A 17,373-nucleotide genomic window follows, 5' to 3' on the forward strand; every position below is an offset into this window, starting at 1 on the left:
TTGTGAATGACTTTGTGTAGGTCAATTCATAATCATGATGTCGCCTTGATTTGGAATCAAGATGAGTTTCTCTATTGTGAAGAGAATCGACATGAATGTTCCCACTATTCATGTTGCCTATAGGAGCCAAGTGCGAGTACTTTATGTGGCACTAGGGTGGCGACAATAAAGAAACTCGGGTTAGGCGCAAGGGGTTGCGACTGGACTAAGACCTGTATGGTGTTGAGATGGACATACGTTCTATTGTATATAGAATGCTCCACCATAGCACATATATCATACTATGTGTGCTTAGCGATCATTGGAAATGAGAGGATGGATCCCTGCTCCTCTCATTGTGTGAGTCCTGGACCTTATGGTCCATTAGTGTTCTTAGTGACTTTCGACGACATCATGAAACGAAGGGTTGATGTGGCTACTTTGGGGTGTTACCTATGGTCATGATTGATTCGACCTAAAGGGGCACTACGGGAAAGGAGTCAATCCTAAGTGTAGTGATGGTGCAGGGCGAAAGGAAAGGTTTGATTCAACCGCACCCTAAAAAGTGTTTCTTTGGCGCCAATCTGTATGTGTTACGGTAGTGAACATTTTAAGGACAAGAAGGTGATCTCTCGGAGGGATCGAGATACCTTTAGTCTGGTGAGTTTGAATAAACCTAGGACACTGTGTTATACTAATGCTTATTTGATTTGTTTCTATGAGTGATGTGCCATTCTAGCCTTCTGGGAAGGTTTCTAGTTTGGGGCTCACGTGTGCAGGTATATCACCGGTCGCACAACCCATTTTGCCAGTATGACTTGTGGATATTAGTGTCTGGGACACAGGTGGTCTATGTATTTGGGATACATAGTGAAGAGATCAATATATATGTATATACGGGATATGCATGTGTGTCGGGACACAAGAGGTCTATGTATCCGGGATACATAGCGAGAGAGATTGAATGTGTATATCTGGGATATACAAGTGTGTCTGGGACACATTGAAAGATTAACACTTGCCCTTGTGCAAGTGGGAGCTGTTGGAATTTATTAATTTGATTAATAAATTAAATGCCCAAGGGCAATATTGGAAACTCACTATTAGGGCGGTTACAAAATAGGGTTATATATTTTGGTAACCACCGCATTAGTGAGTAAGTAACTGAGTGATTCATTCGCACGAGTGAATCTCTGAGAAACGGCGGCTCCATCTCTCTCTCCCTCTCTCTTAGAATCGCAGGCTTAGAAATTCTTCTTTCCTAGTATTTGATCTTCATTCCATTAATCCACGGCATTTGGGTTGTGGATATTATTCCCTTTCCCTGTGATTGTGGAATCTCGCCGGTAAATCTTTGGTGGTGGAACGAGAACGTAGATCTAGACTTCCGCTGCGAATACTTCAAGTAAGGGAAAGCGAATCCAGGTAAGGAATTTTTTCCCCATCAATTAATTGAATTGAATTACTTTTGACGTATTACCAACATCAAGCCTATGCCATGGTAGATACCGAGGATAGTCGAAGGACAGCTATGATGCACACTCAAACATCTGATAGATCTGCATTGGTGGCTGGTTATGGCAATAATAAATTTAGTTCTGATAATTTTCGCCCTCTAGTAAATTGCGAGTATTGTGGAAAAGAGCGTCATACAAAGGACAAGTGTTGGAAGTTGCATGGACGTCCAACAAATTCCCGTGGAGGAGGTAGAAATGGAATCAAGGGCAACAACAATCAAACATCTGCAAATCAAGCCAGTTCTGACACCCTGAGTACTCCAACACCTCTTTCCTCAGATGAGATCCAACACCTTCGCCAATTGATGTTCAGACTTGACTCATCTTCTCCAGTACAGACTTCCAGTACAAGTATAGCCTCTGTCATTGATCCACAAATCCCCACAGGTATTTTTGGTTGTCACAATGTCAATTTGACTTATCCTTCCTGGGATCGACTCTAGGGCAACTGGCCATATGACAGGCTCATCTACTTTGTTTCATACTTATTCATTTGTCCCTATTCCTCAAGATGTTCGAACAACTAATGGGTCTCTCTCCCCTATCTCTGGGAAATGATCTATTGTCTGTTCGCTTTCTCTTACCTTATGTAATGTCATGCATGTTCCTAAGTTTTCAGCTAATCTTTTATCTATTAATAGCCTTACTCGTGATATGAACTGCAAAATAAATTTCTTTCCTTCTCATTGTGTGTTTCAGGACCTGGAAACAGGGCTTACGATTGACAGTGGTAGTAAGGGGGGGGCTCTACTTAATGGATGGGTCCCCATTAGCTCTTTCTACGGTCTCTGGTTCCACCTCCCCTGCACTTTTTACCTTATTACAGTGGCATAGTCGTCTTGGCCACGTTCCTTTACTTATTTTGTCCAAATTATTTCCTGATTTGATTAAAAAGTGCAATTTAAATGATTTTTATTGTGAGGCATGTATTTTGGCCAAACAGATCAGAAAAGTTTACCCTATTTCAGATAATAGTAGTAAAATTCCTTTTTCAGTCATTCACTCTGATGTGTGGGGTCCTTCTCTGACTGTGTCTGTATTTGGTCATAGATGATTTTTTACCTTTATTGACTGTTGTACTAGGATCACATGGGTTTACTTCACCAAAAAAGTGACGTTTTCTCGTGCTTTCGAAATTTTTCATAATATAATTAGGACTCAGTTTGGGGCGACAGTCAAAATCCTTCGTACGGATAACAGAATTGAGTACTTGGGTGGCGCATTCCCTTCCTACTTAACAAACCATGGCATCATACACCAAACTAGTTGCGTCGACACTCCACCTCAAAATGGGTTGCCGAACGCAAGAATAGGCATCTACTTGAGGTAGCACGTTCCCTCATGTTTTCTATGCATATGCCTCTTCGGTTTTGGGGTGAAGCTGTTCTTACAGCGGCATATCTAATTAACCAAATGTCTTCCTGAGTCTTAGACCAACGATGTCCCCTTGAGGTTCTTTTAGGTACAGCAGTCTTTACAGTCTCACCTAAAGTTTTTGGATGTGTTGCTTTTGTTTGAAACCACCATGTTCATGGAAAGTTAGATCCTCGTGGGTTAAGGTACATTTTCTTGGGTTATCCTCATACATAGAAGGGGTATAAGTGTTATCATCCTAGTTCTTGTCGTTTTTTCGTCTCTATGGATGTTGTGTTCCAGGGACAAATTTCCTTTTTTTCCCCTACACCTCTTCAGGGGGAGAGTTTTAGTGAAGAGGTTCCAATGTTGATTCCTCCTTTCAATATTTCTCCTGAGTTCCCTACAGATGATCCTCCTTTGGAAGATGGAATGACCGAATAGGAACAGCTAGTGGATGATATATAGGGGGAGACTAGACCTCTGAAGACCTATTAAAAAAAGCCACAAGTGACCCCTTCTGAACCAAGCCAGTCAAAAGCTTTGGTTCCTGGCCCTGAACAATCCGTTCCTCCAGGTGAGTCTGTCTTTGACCCTTCTTCTAATCCTACTTTAGACTTACCAATTGCATTAAGAAAGCAGCCTCAAATTTGCACCAAACATCCTATTTCCAATTATGTTTCATATCAGTCTCTATCTCCAGAATCTCAAAGTTTTATTTCCTCTTTGTCCTCTACTTCTATTCCTAACACTTGGCAAGAGGCATTATCTCACTCAAACTGGAAAGAAGCTATGGATGAGGAAATGCAAGCTTTGGAAAAAAACAAAACGTGAGACTTGGTGACTTTGCCCATAGGAAAGCAGACCGTTGGGTGCAAATGGGTGTTTGTGATCAAGTACAAGGTAGATGGGACTGTTGAAAAGTACAGGGCAAGATTGGTGGCCAAAGGTTTCACTCAAACTTATGGCGTTGACTACCAGGAGACATTTGCCCTTGTTGCCAAGATGAACACAGTTCATACTATTATTTCATGTGCAATTAATAAAGGGTGGAGTTTACAACAATTAGATGTGAATAATGCATTTTTGCATGGATAACTCCAAGAAGAGGTATATATGGATATACCACCCGGATATTCTACTACAGAGACTTATAGGAAAATGTGCAAGTTAAAGAGGGCTTTATATGGGCTGAAGCAATCTCCAAGAGCGTGGTTTGGAATGTTCCATAAGGTAATGATATCTAATGGCTATAAGTAGAGCAATGCAGACCACACTTTGTTTATTAAAAGAGATGGTTGCCATACTACTACACTTTTAGTATATGTGGATGATATTGTGATCACAGGCAGTAATGAGGATGAGATTTCAGCACTAAAGACTTTTTTGGGAACTGAATTTGAGATCAAAGATATGGGAAAACTGAGATATTTCATAGGTTTAGGGTTGGCATATTCTACTAGTGGTGTATCTCTATCCGAGAGAAAGTATACATTGGATCTTCTTGAGGAAACTGGAATGCTAGGATGTAAGCCTGCTGAGACTCCTATTGAGCCTAAGCTACACTTGAAGGCAAAGGAAGGAGAACCAGTTAACAAGGTAAGGTATCCAAAATTAGTGGGAAAATTGATCTATCTATCTCACACTAGACCTGACATCACATTTGCAGTTAATCTTGTTAGCCAGTATATGCATGATCCATATTCCTCACATTTGGATGCAGTATATCGGATCTTGAGATACTTGAAGACTACTCCAGGAAAAGGAATTTTAATTTTAGCTCATGGACATTTGAAGATTGAGGCATATACAAATGCAGATTGGGCAAGATGTCCAGATGATAGGAGGTCTACCTCTGGGCATTGTGTATATGTGGGAGGTAACCTTGTGACTTGGAGAAGCAAGAAATAAGCTGTAGTTGGGACAGTGCTGGTCCAGTGCCGAGGCCGAGTTTAAGGCGATTGCTCAAGACATTTGTGAGGTACTATGGCTTAAAGGGCTGCTTCAAGAGGTTGGGACAGATTTGGAGGTTTCTATACAGTTATACTCAGATAGTAAGTCAGCAATCAGCATAGCTCATAACCTAGTACATCATGATAGGACTAAGCATGTGGAAATTGACAAACATTTCATCAAAGAGAAGCTTGAGGTTGGGCTAATCCATATCACATTTGTTACTTCAAACGAGCAACGGGCTGGTGTGCTCACAAAGAGCTTGAGCACGAAGATATTCAATTACATTATGAGCAAGTTAGGCATGATAAATATTTATGCTCAAACTTGAGGGGGAGTGTTGAAAACATGGACTGATGTTTCCTAATTAGAATATGATTATGTTTCCTCATAAGTTTAGAGTTTTATTTCCATATTTCCTTTTCCTACTTAGTATAGGACTTAACTAGGTTGTAACTATAAATACCCTATTGGAATCTTGTGAATAATATACTTTTAGAGGAGCAATTTCTCACATTACAACACTTAGTTTAAACCTAATAGATCCTCTGTTACATTTACAAGCTTGATCATTTCCCATAAGGACTTTACCACTTGATATTGGTCTAAAGTCATTTAACCACGCTCTCTTAAGTGTCATATGGAATGTACAACCTGAGTCCAAAACTCATTCCTGGTCTACTAACCTATTTGACAACATTAACACTTCAGCACTATCATATCCATCCAATAAATAGTAAAATCCTTTTTATTTGTGCTTCCATTATTCTGTGATTTATTTTTGTCAAGACAAAGCTTCCTAAAATAATATTCCTTATGGCAATACCAACAAGTAATCCTCCCCTTAGACTGATATCTATTAGGCTGGTTACTCTTTGATTTATTATTATTATTTGAATTTGATTTTGAATTTGAATTAGATTGATTTCTCTTTTTAGATCTACCCCTAAGATTGAAACTTTCAGTGGAGGCTTTCTTTTCAAACATCATCTCTAGATCCTTAGATCTAAGAGCACCCAAAACATCTTCTAAAGTTAAAGACTCCTTACCATATTAAAACAACCTTAATATCTTTAAAAAATTAGGTAAAGCATTCAATAGAATTATAGCCTAGTATTCATATAAAATCTTTTCATCAATGTTAGATAAACTAATAGTAATTTTCTTAAATTCATCTAGATTATATTTCAAAGATTTACTAGGATTTATTTTGAAATAAAATAAAATTTCTTTTAAATGAATCTTATTAGACAGAGACTTAGTCATAAATAGAGAGTCCAATTTAACCCAAATCTCAGTAGCAACGGTTTCATCATTCACTTGTCACATTATCTGACAAAACAAATGCAAAATTAACAAACTATGTGTAGTTTCAAGCATATCAGATATTTCAATGTCGGACATAGAAAAATGTTAAGCTTTTTCACCATCAAGTGCTTTAGAACACTTCTGATGTATTAACTTTGCCTTCATCTTTTTATGCCACATATTGAAGTCTCTCTTATTGTCAAACTTTTCCAATTCAACTTACGTAAACTCCATTAGGTTCCCTATATTCAAGAAATAAATCAATAGAGAGCCGAAACAAAGAATATGCAAAAACTATTAAGGAAAACAAAAAATCAATGAGAGAGAATTGAAAAACCCTTGAACAATATAGAGATCACACAGCCCAGAGAGAAAGAAGCACTGAATCGTGTGCTCTGATACCAGCTGTAGAAGAAAACCCAATGCTCTTCCCTCTTGATTCAATTGCACATCTCAACTTTGTGGAATAGAACAGAAAAAAAAAATCACGCAAATGAGCACATAGATTTTTACTTGGTTCGGATCTTGCGATCCTACATCCAAGACAAAGGTAGAACCTTTAGTCTTCCGTTATAAATCAAACGAAATACACCCTCAAATTGCTCATGACATACCTCTCTTTACAAGGATTATAATGTATAAATCTAGAGAGATACAAGAAGCACAAAAGCCTCAGAATACAAAAGCAAAATAGCAAAGAAATCATTGCAATAGGGAGTTGTAGCCCTTTATACGAGAGAGGAAGAAGATGATCAACAATTACTCAAACAACAGCCTCTAATGCAATGAGAAAAAAATCCTAAAACCAAATACTTGGTAAATGACAATTATGCCCCTAACTCTAATGCAAAACATAATATCAAATATGCCCTCAACTTAATGCATAGAATAACATATATGTCCTTACAATGATGCGTGGATTTATACCACATGACAACATCTATAAAAATGTTTCTACTGCCAGAAACATTCAAAATTGTTTGTGGTGTTATTTGAAGTAAAAACACTTGGTGGATTGTAAAACAGGTCCTTGAAATGATCATATGTATGGGTGTCAATTTGATATGACACTTGTTACCCAAAAAAAAAATAAAGAAGAAGATTCATATGATTATCGTATTGCATATCAAAGGATACAAATATGTTATACTATTATTTACCATATTTATTTCATATAGTAGTTTTGATATTTGATATGAGTATCCTGTTCATTTGTATCATTTTGTTCATATCATTACCATACCATTAATGAAACGGTGCAGCCATGTCATATTGATACTGTATCATATATATATATATGATACTGATTTTGGTAAACAACACACTTCACTTTTTTTTTTGCCAGGTGTTGTAAATGAAGAAAAACACTTTATGAATTAACACCCTTAACCATGAGTATTGTGGGAAAACATTTTTGTGATATTTTAATATAATGGACTTGTTTTTAATTTGTTTCTTGGAATAATTAAAATGCCATTTTTCCTTTACTCTCGGAAAGTGTATTATCAAGGAATCGGAACTCGATTTAATTAATAGGTGCTTCCTATTAATCTTAGTTTATAATAATAGGATATGCTAATGCATATGTGTAATATATGAGCGAGCACACATGGCATTGGCAATGGGTTGTTTAGGTGTTTTTGGTGCCCACAGGCTCCATGCTAAGCACTTTGCACGCGTGAATCACTTTGACTAAGACCTAATCTAGACTGTTTGTCTTAATCAACGGTTGAAGTAGGTAGATCCATCATAATAAATAGATCTTAATCTAAATACTTGATCAGTGTGGACCATCGGATCGTGTGATTGAATGATCTAATAACTCAAATTTGACAGTGTATGGATGTGGCTATGAAGCAAGGTACCCTTCAATAGATTTTAAAAAACAAACTAATGGATTTTCATAAAAACTCAATTTCTCCGGTTAGTGTAGAACAAAACCTGAAAAACAGGAAGTGTTGGGCTCTTTGTATTTTTAGAGACTATTCGCTATAATCTTCTTGCATACAGTGGTTGGGGCAAATAAAGTCTTAAAGAGAAGTGACATAGTGCTAACATTCAATCTTTACAGGGTGTGTGTGAGGATGGTCTCAAAAGACCTGCACTGCTGCGATCATTGTATCAAATTTTTGTTTACCCAAGAGAACATGTCTCACATGTTTTCAATAAACCCCATTTTTTAAGGGTCTGGTTGGTTACTTGAGTTTTGAGATTTCAAAAATCTAAAGATTTCAAATTTATGGAGTCATGATTCATAAAATTTAACTGTTTGGTTAGCGTGAATCTTTGGAATGAAATCTATAAATTCATCATAAAAAAACATTTATTGAGTCATGGTTCAAATATTTAATGCTTTCATAGTAGAGTTGAAATCTCTGGATTTCACCTCATACTCATAAATCTACAGATTCACGTTTTTAGTATAAAAATGTGAATCTCTAGATTTCATAAATCCAAGGATTCATACAACCAAACAAGTATAAATCTCCCATTTGTGAATCCATAGATTTCAAATCTCTGGATTCATGTAACCAAACATGCCCTAAACCAATTTTCTCACTGATTCATTCTTTATGAACAAAAGAACCACTTTGACATGGTGATCTGTGGGACCGATTTGACAAAGTGAAGAATATCATGACATTAGTAACTCATATTAAGGTATTTCATTTACATTCGATTGAGGGATGAGTTTCACCATGTATCAACATAAAAAAGGATGGATAGTATTACAAAAGTTCCCACCAGATCCTCCAAGTGGAATTTTAAATTTGAATTGAGCTAGTATAGTTTACATTGGATTGACAATAAAAGATTTGTACATAAAATGAGGGCCACATGATCACCCATAGGATTCAGATCCACAATGTTCTCCGTAAACAAGAAAAGAGAACTTTCAAAAAAAATTTCAAATTGCATTTGTATTTGTTGTGGAAAAATGGGAACTGGAGAGGAATTCCAAACGGCAAAACATGTAAAGCAGCTCCCTCTGTTCAAGCAAAACCTTCAAAACCTGATCTCAGACCAAGATTCCTGGAAAGAAGTGATGATTATGTATTCAAAAGGCTGATCACCACAAGTAAACCATTCAAGAATTGCATGGGCACCAGGGCAGGTACTATCCATATTAGGAGGTACCTAGCACTTCTGTAGCAAGTCCACCAGTTGTCCATAAATCTGTTCTTTGATTGCATCTCTGTTGCTGGTGTTCAGTGTGAATAATGTTGCTCCTGGATGATTCTTCAACCTTGCAACTATGAAAAGAGATATGGCTTGAGTAACAAAACAGAGCTAAATGATTCTCAAATTAAATTACATCTTAGGTTTTGAGAATGGATTTTCTAATAGGAATCTAGCTGACAAAATGGGACAAGAAAATGAATTAGAATAATACCTCCTGGTATGTCACGGCCAAACTTGGGTATTGGTACAGTTGCCAAGACTGGGATATTGGATTCTAAAACATTCAGGACAGCAGGAAAGAACGATGAACTGAATAACTCCATTTTACCCACTTCATCAATTATAAAGAGATCAGTGTCTTCTTTCACCTGATAATGCATGCATCAAACAACTTAAATGATTTCAAAGTAAACTAAGCACGGCAGATATCTCAGATGATTCTAGCCTAAAGCTGAAGTAAAATTTACTGTGACTTTGATTATGAATGCTAAATTATGTGTACACAGACCAATTTTTGAGTTATCCACTAACCAAATTGCAACTTGCAACCATGAGTAAGCATATGAGATAGATGGGCAATGGGCACATCCAAGGTAATAGAAGTTTCAACAAGGATGACAAACCCCCGCCGGTTAATCTTATTTCCTGTGTCAATAATCAATTCTATTTAATAAAAATCATCAAAAATTTCAGAAACAGCTAACCTGCAATTCAGGCACTGCCAATGATTCAAAGGATGCTACATCTACTCTGTACCTCCCCACATTAGGCCACCTGAGAGCCTCTGGACTGCCATCATGAAACATGCTTTAGATTGTGATATCACAAAAGTGATGGACTTACAGAAGCATTAAAAAAAAATTTGAGAATTAAACTACCATAGGTCTTCATGGCTAGGATGAGATCTAGCAGAAAACTAAAGATCTACATCACATTTCCTTGTATTCTAAGAACATGCAGAGTACCATTGATACATGTCCAACACCGAAACATATTTTCCGGACTTCAACCTAGGGTAGATAGTTATGGGGGTTGGGCCTTTGTTTTATATGTTTACATGGTGGTCTAAGTGTCTAAGCCAGAATACATGTTATTCATTTGGTATAAATTAAGTTAGGCCTCTTCTGAGTGGTATTAATTAAATAGACCTTATCAGGGATCTGATACGGACTAATTAATTAATCCTTAACAGAGACCTAATACACATTAATTAAATAGTCCTTGTTAGGTTAGTACTTAGTATTAGCGTTATCCTAATTCAGTTTCCCATTCTAGTAAAACTAGAAATGCAATTGTATAACAACAACAACACGAAGAAGCCTTGTCCCAACTAAATGGGGTCAGCTACATGGATTCATGCCTTCCAATCAACTCTGTTTGAGGCCATACTAGATACAAGGCCTAGGCTATGCATATCCTTTTTCACCACTTCTCTTAAGATTATCTTAGAACTGCCCCAAGTTCTTCTAGTTACTTCAATCTGGATTAAAGCGCGCTGCTCCACACACAAGCATTTACTGGCCTACGTTGAACGTGGTTGTGCCACCTCAAACGACTTTCTCATAGCTTATCATTTATCACAGCTACTCCTTTTTTTGGGTAAGTAACGGAGCAGCTCCTAGACCAACTAGAAATGCAATGGTAAGGCTATAAATAATCCCCTGCATATGTAATAGTTCACAGTTAAGAATATTATAAAATTCAGCTATTGCAGCCTATGTGAATGTTGTTTTCAGAGAATAACATGCTCCAGCAGTGGTAAGGTATCCCCAAGTGCTCGAGTAAAAGGGTTGCTAGTGAAGTCAAGATGTGATTCCTCCACAGCTATGTATTCAACCTACTTTTGAATCAGGCAACCATGTGCACAGTATTAAACAGGACTCCTACATCCATGTAAGTGGCAGCCAGCGTATCCAATCCCCCTCCCATCTCATTTTCTTGAATTTTTGGATTCCCTTAGACATCGAAATTCCCAAGTCAGAGGTACACCAATCTGACCGTTGGAATTGACTCAAACTTGAAGGAACTGTCCCCGATATTAGGCCTACATTTCCTCCAAGTTATAGCTCCATTAAAGTCCTCTAGACCCATTAACCATAAAAGTCCTAATAGGATTCAAACTCCTACTGTTTAAGGGCTACTGACTAATCAGAACCTTAAGAAATATCAACAATTTCTCCGAAGAAACTCCAGTAACTGTTAAAAATTTCATGTGTGATGTCAATCAATTAGCCCAGCCTTCAGATCAATATGAGGATAAGAAGAATAATAAAAAATGACCAGTTTAAAAACCTCCTCATCCCAAAAAAAAAAGAAGAAGAAGAAGAAAGTGGAAAACGAGGATAGACAATTGAGTAGAACAACAAGAAGAGGTAAGAAGCCTAGTCTCATCATGAAACAGCTAAATACAAAAACAGCAGGATCAAACCTGAATGATTAAAAGGACTGATGCCAAACAGGATAGGCATCCAAATACGAATATTGTCTACCCATTCCGCCTCTAGATAGCTCATCAGCAAATGAGTTGGCAGTCCTTGATCCCGAAGAACAACAGAAGCCATTCTCATTTACAAGGATTTAGCCATTTTGATGGGGGTGAAGATGACACCAAAGGCCTCCTGCCCAAGCATTCAGCCAATACATAACCAAACTTGAGAGCTCTTCATCCATGGCATTATCCCAACCATTAGCCAAAGCAGTCAAGGTAGTTGATATTTGATAATTGCCTTTGTCTCAGCCATGATGATTCCACAGTAACAATGGGCCCAAACAATCCAAAGATTCCCAGGCCCTCATGAACCTCATAACTCCTCCAATACCACTAGCTTACCCAGGATTGCCAAGAGAGCTGCCATCTGAAAAAACAATTGACCATTTAGTTGAAGCAACCTCCAAATTGCATTCATTCCAAATATTGTTTGGGCCCCTAAATACCCAACATCCTTCAAAGGCTTAACAATCTACAGCTCAACTCAGCCTTATCTCAATTAAAAGGAGTTAGCTGAATGGATCTTCTTTCTCCAATCAGATACAAGACAATAAGACATACCCGTTACTCTTCCTACGCATGTCGTTCTTTAACACTTCCCCCTCCGGTCATTTTAGGCCTATCTCTAGCTCTTTTACCTCCTCTTATCTGATCATATCTCTGATCTTTGCTGGAGAACACAATGGCCCCCCTTGATGGATTCTAGATCACCTAAGGAATTAGGGATTAGCAAATAACATGAAATTCCAGAATCACAGTGATTAGACAATCAAAAGAGAAAATAGAAACTAGTAGCTCCCTGAAGTAGCAACTTTGTTTTAGAAACTCAAGAGGGTAGCATGTTTTCAGTACAGGAATGTCAGCTCATGTGGGATTAGAAACAAAGATAAGAAATATCTAGTATGAACAAAATCAGACTCAGAAAGAAGTTCTGGACAGATTTAGCAATCAACAATGGACGAAAATAGGAATAGTAGAACTAACAACACAGCAAACAGTAACTAACAGAAATATAAACCAAAACAGTTGATTGGATTTATAACTGAAAGTAAACTAGTAACAGAATAATGGTACAGAGCAAACTAAATCCGCAGATCATAGAATGGTTCAGGAGACTGATATCAAAGAAAGCAGATCAGAAGGCAGCTTTCAGAGACAGATGGCCAAGTTGAACCAGGAGCTGATTGAAACCAGAAAAGTCCAGATATGCAGCATCACTTGGTTGGTTTGACTGGCATGCTAGACTTTGGAGACCCAAACCCAGCGAGAACCAGTCCAATAGTTTATGGTCCAACAAGGGATGGAATTAATTTTACTTACTTAGCTTTTCCTATTTCAGTAATTTCTTTTTTTAAGATAAATAAGTAGCAATTAGTTGGAGGAGAATTTGGGTTGCAAGTTATTTTTAGTTCATCATATCTGTTATTTTCTTCTTAGAATACATGATTGTAACCCAAAGATAGGCAGACTGAATTGAATACAAATATAAGTTTTTACTTTGATAGTCTGCTTATGAATATCTCTCCGCATCCCCATGCAAATTTCCTTCTCACCACCAGGGGATCAATGGTAATGCTCCAGTTTACAAGGATCACAAAACAACCAGAACAGAAACTGGAATGGAGAGGAGATTGCAGTTGAATCAGAGAGGAACCAGCAAAGTTATGTCCAACAAGATATTGATTTAAGTGACTAAATAAAACACAGAAAAAGTATAAAATACCAGTTGGAAGGTTCGGAAAATATACCAACATTGGTCGAATGGTAGAGAAAGATAAGAAGTACAAAACTAAGGGTATGTTCTTGGATCACCATCAAGCAACTTGTTGAATCTCTACAACAGGGCCGGAACTGAATAACTACCAGAGTACCAAGTTCTAAATTGCAAAGAAAATATTTGGGCAAAATCCATCTTCTTTCGCTTATAAACCATAGGAAGTTGAGGCTGTTAAATACTTACCGAGATGTATTGTAAATCGAAGAAGATTAAAATAAAGTACTAGAAACTAGGCATTAATCTCATGTGACTAGATTTTTTCTGTAAGAATAGCCAAAAAGAATGCCTTTTACAACTAATAACCCAAAAATAAAGTGCACAAAGCCCTCATAACTACTGGGGCCTTGAAATGAAGCTTATACAGGTCCAAACAAGTCGGGTGACTCAGATGTTAAACAAATATTAAGCCATAGGTTCAGTAAAACCAGAAAAGTGAACCAAATCCAATCTTCTTGTTCTCTTCTTTGCCGGAATTTTGCATCACCTCCATTGTAAATATCACTGCCACCTTGAGCTACCCCAAAATTAACCCAAATTTTATGTTTTCTAGTTTTACCACTAATCCATATCAACAATCTCAATTCAGCTACATTACGTTTGCCTATATGTTGTTTTTTCATTTCCCTAAGACTCAGCTCCACACAATAAATTTAGTCATATAGCAAGCCCATACAATTTTAGAAGAATACATTGATCATAGAACACCATTAATGCACCATTCACTATGACATGGAGCTTCAGGGTTGGGAGACCCTTAGAATGTTTTTTAGGGCTATGGGTATTTCAATAAAAATTTTGTTTATGTGGCTTCTTCAGTATAAATTTCTAGAGACGGTTCACATGCTTTTAACGCAATCCTAGAAAGGTATGAGGATGAGGGCTTGTAAACCTATTTTCAATAGATAACAGCTCTAACTCAACTTGGACATAGACAACCTTGCTGAGCCATGTAAATCCTTGTGCGTTGGATAATAGTAATTGTCTGCGATTCCCAGTTCTTCTGTCAATCAAGGTTTTGGTTTTCTGCCTGGTACTACATATCTTTCTTTCTTTCTTCTTCTTCCTTTTGTTTTTATTTTTTATTTATATTTATTATTATTATTATTATTTAAAAAAAAAATCAATTACTTGCATTGTTTTCATTGAGTATGTCAAAGGAAATAATTTTTCGATACCTCTTCATCATTTATCAAGACATTACATTATCATTGGCACGTTAACACATCTAATGCAGTTGGAACAAGAAATGAAGAAAATAAAATATAGGATAAGGCTCAAGGGGAAAGAAGAAAAATATGAGGAAAAGGCAAACCTTGAATTGGTTGTAGACGCAAGAGGACCCCTACGACCATCTAACGTCACCACTTCAAAACCAACCCTTTCAGTTCCTTGTCTAATCTCACCTGTTCTCAAACCATCCTACAAATGTATCAGAGAACCCACATTGCAAAACTCGATACAGAGGAAGGGGAAGAAAAAAGAAAAAAAGAAAGAGAGATGTACAGCGTTTGATTTGATAACAACTAAATGAACAAATATTAAGAAAACAAGAAGGAGATGGTACAATCGAAATCCCGAAGAAGGAGAACTTACTAGTGTAGAAACCCTGAGTCTTCAGGTTAGGATTCCAGGTTCGGAGGCTCTCCAATATTCTCATCACCAAAGTTGTCTTTCCAATGCCCTACGAAACAAGAATTGAAAGAAGAAAAAAAGGTTTTAATCAAACCCAGAAAAAGAGTTTCGAGAAAAGAAAAAAAAACAATACAGATGGTTTGGACTTGAGTTTTTGCCAATTGTCACCTACAGGAGGGCCCGTAACGAGAAAACATTTCCCTGGAGCTGCCATTCCTTTCCTTTCTCACAGAACCACGAATGCTCTTTCTCACCCTCTCTTTTCTAAGCCCTCTGTAGTTAGGTGAACTTTGCCGGCTTTCCAAATCCGATTATTTACTTCACTCTGAAGATCTTAACAAGCAAATTCTCGGTTATCCAAGCATTGTATCTCGGATGTCGGAACAAGTCCAAGCTTTGTGTCTCGGATGTCGGTTCTCTTGTTTCGTCTGAATGAATGTTGGTTTATGTCAAAAAAAAAAAAAATAATAATAAATAAATAAATAAAGGCCAAATTCTTATGATTTCAGCCCCAAATATTGAGATTGGTCCTTTCATTCAAGGAATTCTACAATCTATAGTCTAAAAACTCTTTCTATATAGGGGTGCAAGTTTGGCCCTGGAGGCCCTGACCCGCCCCGCCCTAAGCCAGCACTGAGCCTGAATAGGGCTTGGGCTAAAGATTTTAGCCCTAAGGGCGGGTTAGGGCCAAAATATTTTGGCCCTGAACTAGGGCCAAGGGCGGGCTTGAGATTACTCTCTGGTCCGCCTAGCCCATCTCGGCCCGTTCCTAATTTTGGCCCTGATTCTGGCCTTAATCTTGACCCTAATTCAACCCTAATCTTGGCCCTGATTTTGACCCTGATTCTGACCCTGATCTTAGCTCTGATCCTGGTCCTGATCTTGGCTCTAATATTGGCACTAATCTTAGCCTTGATTCTGGGCCCTGATTTTGGCCTTGATTCTGACCCTGATCTTGGCCCTGATCCTAACCCTGATCTTGGCCCTGATCTTGGCCTTGATCTAGGCCCATGATTTTACCCCTGATTTGAGTTTGAATGTTTTGTAAAAAATTAATAAAAATAAATTATATCTTCATTACCAATGTAGTAAGCATTCACCAAATTTTAGCCCAACCTTGACCTTAATTTTGGCTCTAGTCTTAATGTTAATTTGACCCTGATCATGTATTAGATTTTTACCTTAATCTTCATATTAACATTGATATAACTTTAAGTCTCGACTTTTACCTTCAGTCATTTTATCATATTAGACTATGAGTTCACTTTTTATATTATTTTTAAGATAATTTTTATTTTTCAAACTAAGTCATTTTTTGGAGTCATTTTTAGTTCCAAAAAATCATTGATTTTTTTTTTTTACTTAAGGCGAGATAATATATTATAAATAATAAAAGCTATTATATAGAAAATTAATATCTAACAAATCTACACCCCTAACTTCTCATCATGAATATTGACATCTTTCTTTTGCCTCAAATGTGATATTTCAGAAGGAAAAGGAAAAAAGAGAAAAAAAACTTATTTAAGGACAGATAACTATGTTTGTAACTAAAATATAATTTCTTTAACTACGAAAAAATATCAATACTAAATTATCATTGATTTACTTGTTAACAAAGTTTTGAATATGATTTTTTTTTTGTTGAATAAGGATATCAATGGGAGGGGTTTTCAATTTCCATCACCAAAGTAATGAAAGAGGTTTTCAATTTTCATCATCAAAGTAATGAGAGACTTTTAGAGATCAATATAAGATTATGGAGTATGAATTTATTTATGTTTAAAGCAATATTATCAACTTATTGACTATTTTATCATTTTATATGAGCTTGAATTATTTTATATTTCTATGAATTTTATTTTTAGTTTATTTATGATGCTTTTATTTTTATTATTATTATATCTTTTTTATGAATTTATATTTGATATTTTAGGTCCAAGGATAGGACCAATTAAGGCTAGGGCCAAGATAAGGTCAATTAGGGCCAGGGACAGGGCCAATCAGGGCTAATTAGGGCTAGGGACAGGGCCAATCAGGATTAGAGCCAATCAGGGTCAGGGTCAATGAGGTCCAATCAGGGCCAGGGCTAATTAGGGCCAATCAGAGTCAGAGCCAATCAGGGCCAACCCATCCCGACCGGGCCCAATTAGGGCCAATTAGAGCAGGAATGGGCTTGGCTT

At 37.1% G+C, this 17,373-nt stretch overlaps 1 protein-coding gene across 2 annotated transcripts; it reads right to left on the minus strand.

The window, feature by feature from the left end:
* Positions 1-8,663: 8,663 nt before the first annotated feature.
* Positions 8,664-15,590, minus strand: LOC149015580 (uncharacterized). Of its 2 annotated transcripts, XM_089156418.1 has the most exons (7): positions 15,363-15,590; positions 15,152-15,239; positions 14,871-14,961; positions 9,998-10,082; positions 9,505-9,661; positions 9,249-9,364; positions 8,665-9,143 (listed from the first exon to the last, which is right to left on the minus strand). In XM_089156418.1, the coding sequence occupies exons 1-6, from the start codon at positions 15,402-15,404 to the stop codon at positions 9,249-9,251; spliced, it is 579 nt and encodes a 192-aa protein (XP_089012544.1). In that variant the 5' UTR covers positions 15,405-15,590; the 3' UTR covers positions 8,665-9,143. The 2 variants fall into 2 exon arrangements, with proteins under 2 accessions (XP_089012545.1, XP_089012544.1); XM_089156419.1 differs by having other exon boundaries at positions 8,664-9,364; positions 15,359-15,590.
* Positions 15,591-17,373: the final 1,783 nt, after the last annotated feature.

This window comes from Hakea prostrata, chromosome 5 (assembly GCF_041222555.1).
Source record: "Hakea prostrata isolate BN-2017 chromosome 5, UWA_Hpros_2, whole genome shotgun sequence".
In the NCBI taxonomy this organism is placed as follows: Eukaryota; Viridiplantae; Streptophyta; class Magnoliopsida; order Proteales; family Proteaceae; genus Hakea; species Hakea prostrata.

Bases quoted from the DNA above. Each gene is read 5' to 3' on its own strand.
- LOC149015580 (XM_089156418.1), bottom strand. From the start codon at position 15,404: ATGGCAGCTCCAGGGAAATGTTTTCTCGTTACGGGCCCTCCT. The intron at 15,240-15,362 runs GTAGGTGACAAT...CTTGTTTCGTAG, and splicing joins TTCTCGTTACGGGCCCTCCT to GGCATTGGAAAGACAACTTT. The intron at 9,662-9,997 runs GTTAGCTGTTTC...ATGCATTATCAG, and splicing joins TGGCAGTGCCTGAATTGCAG to GTGAAAGAAGACACTGATCT.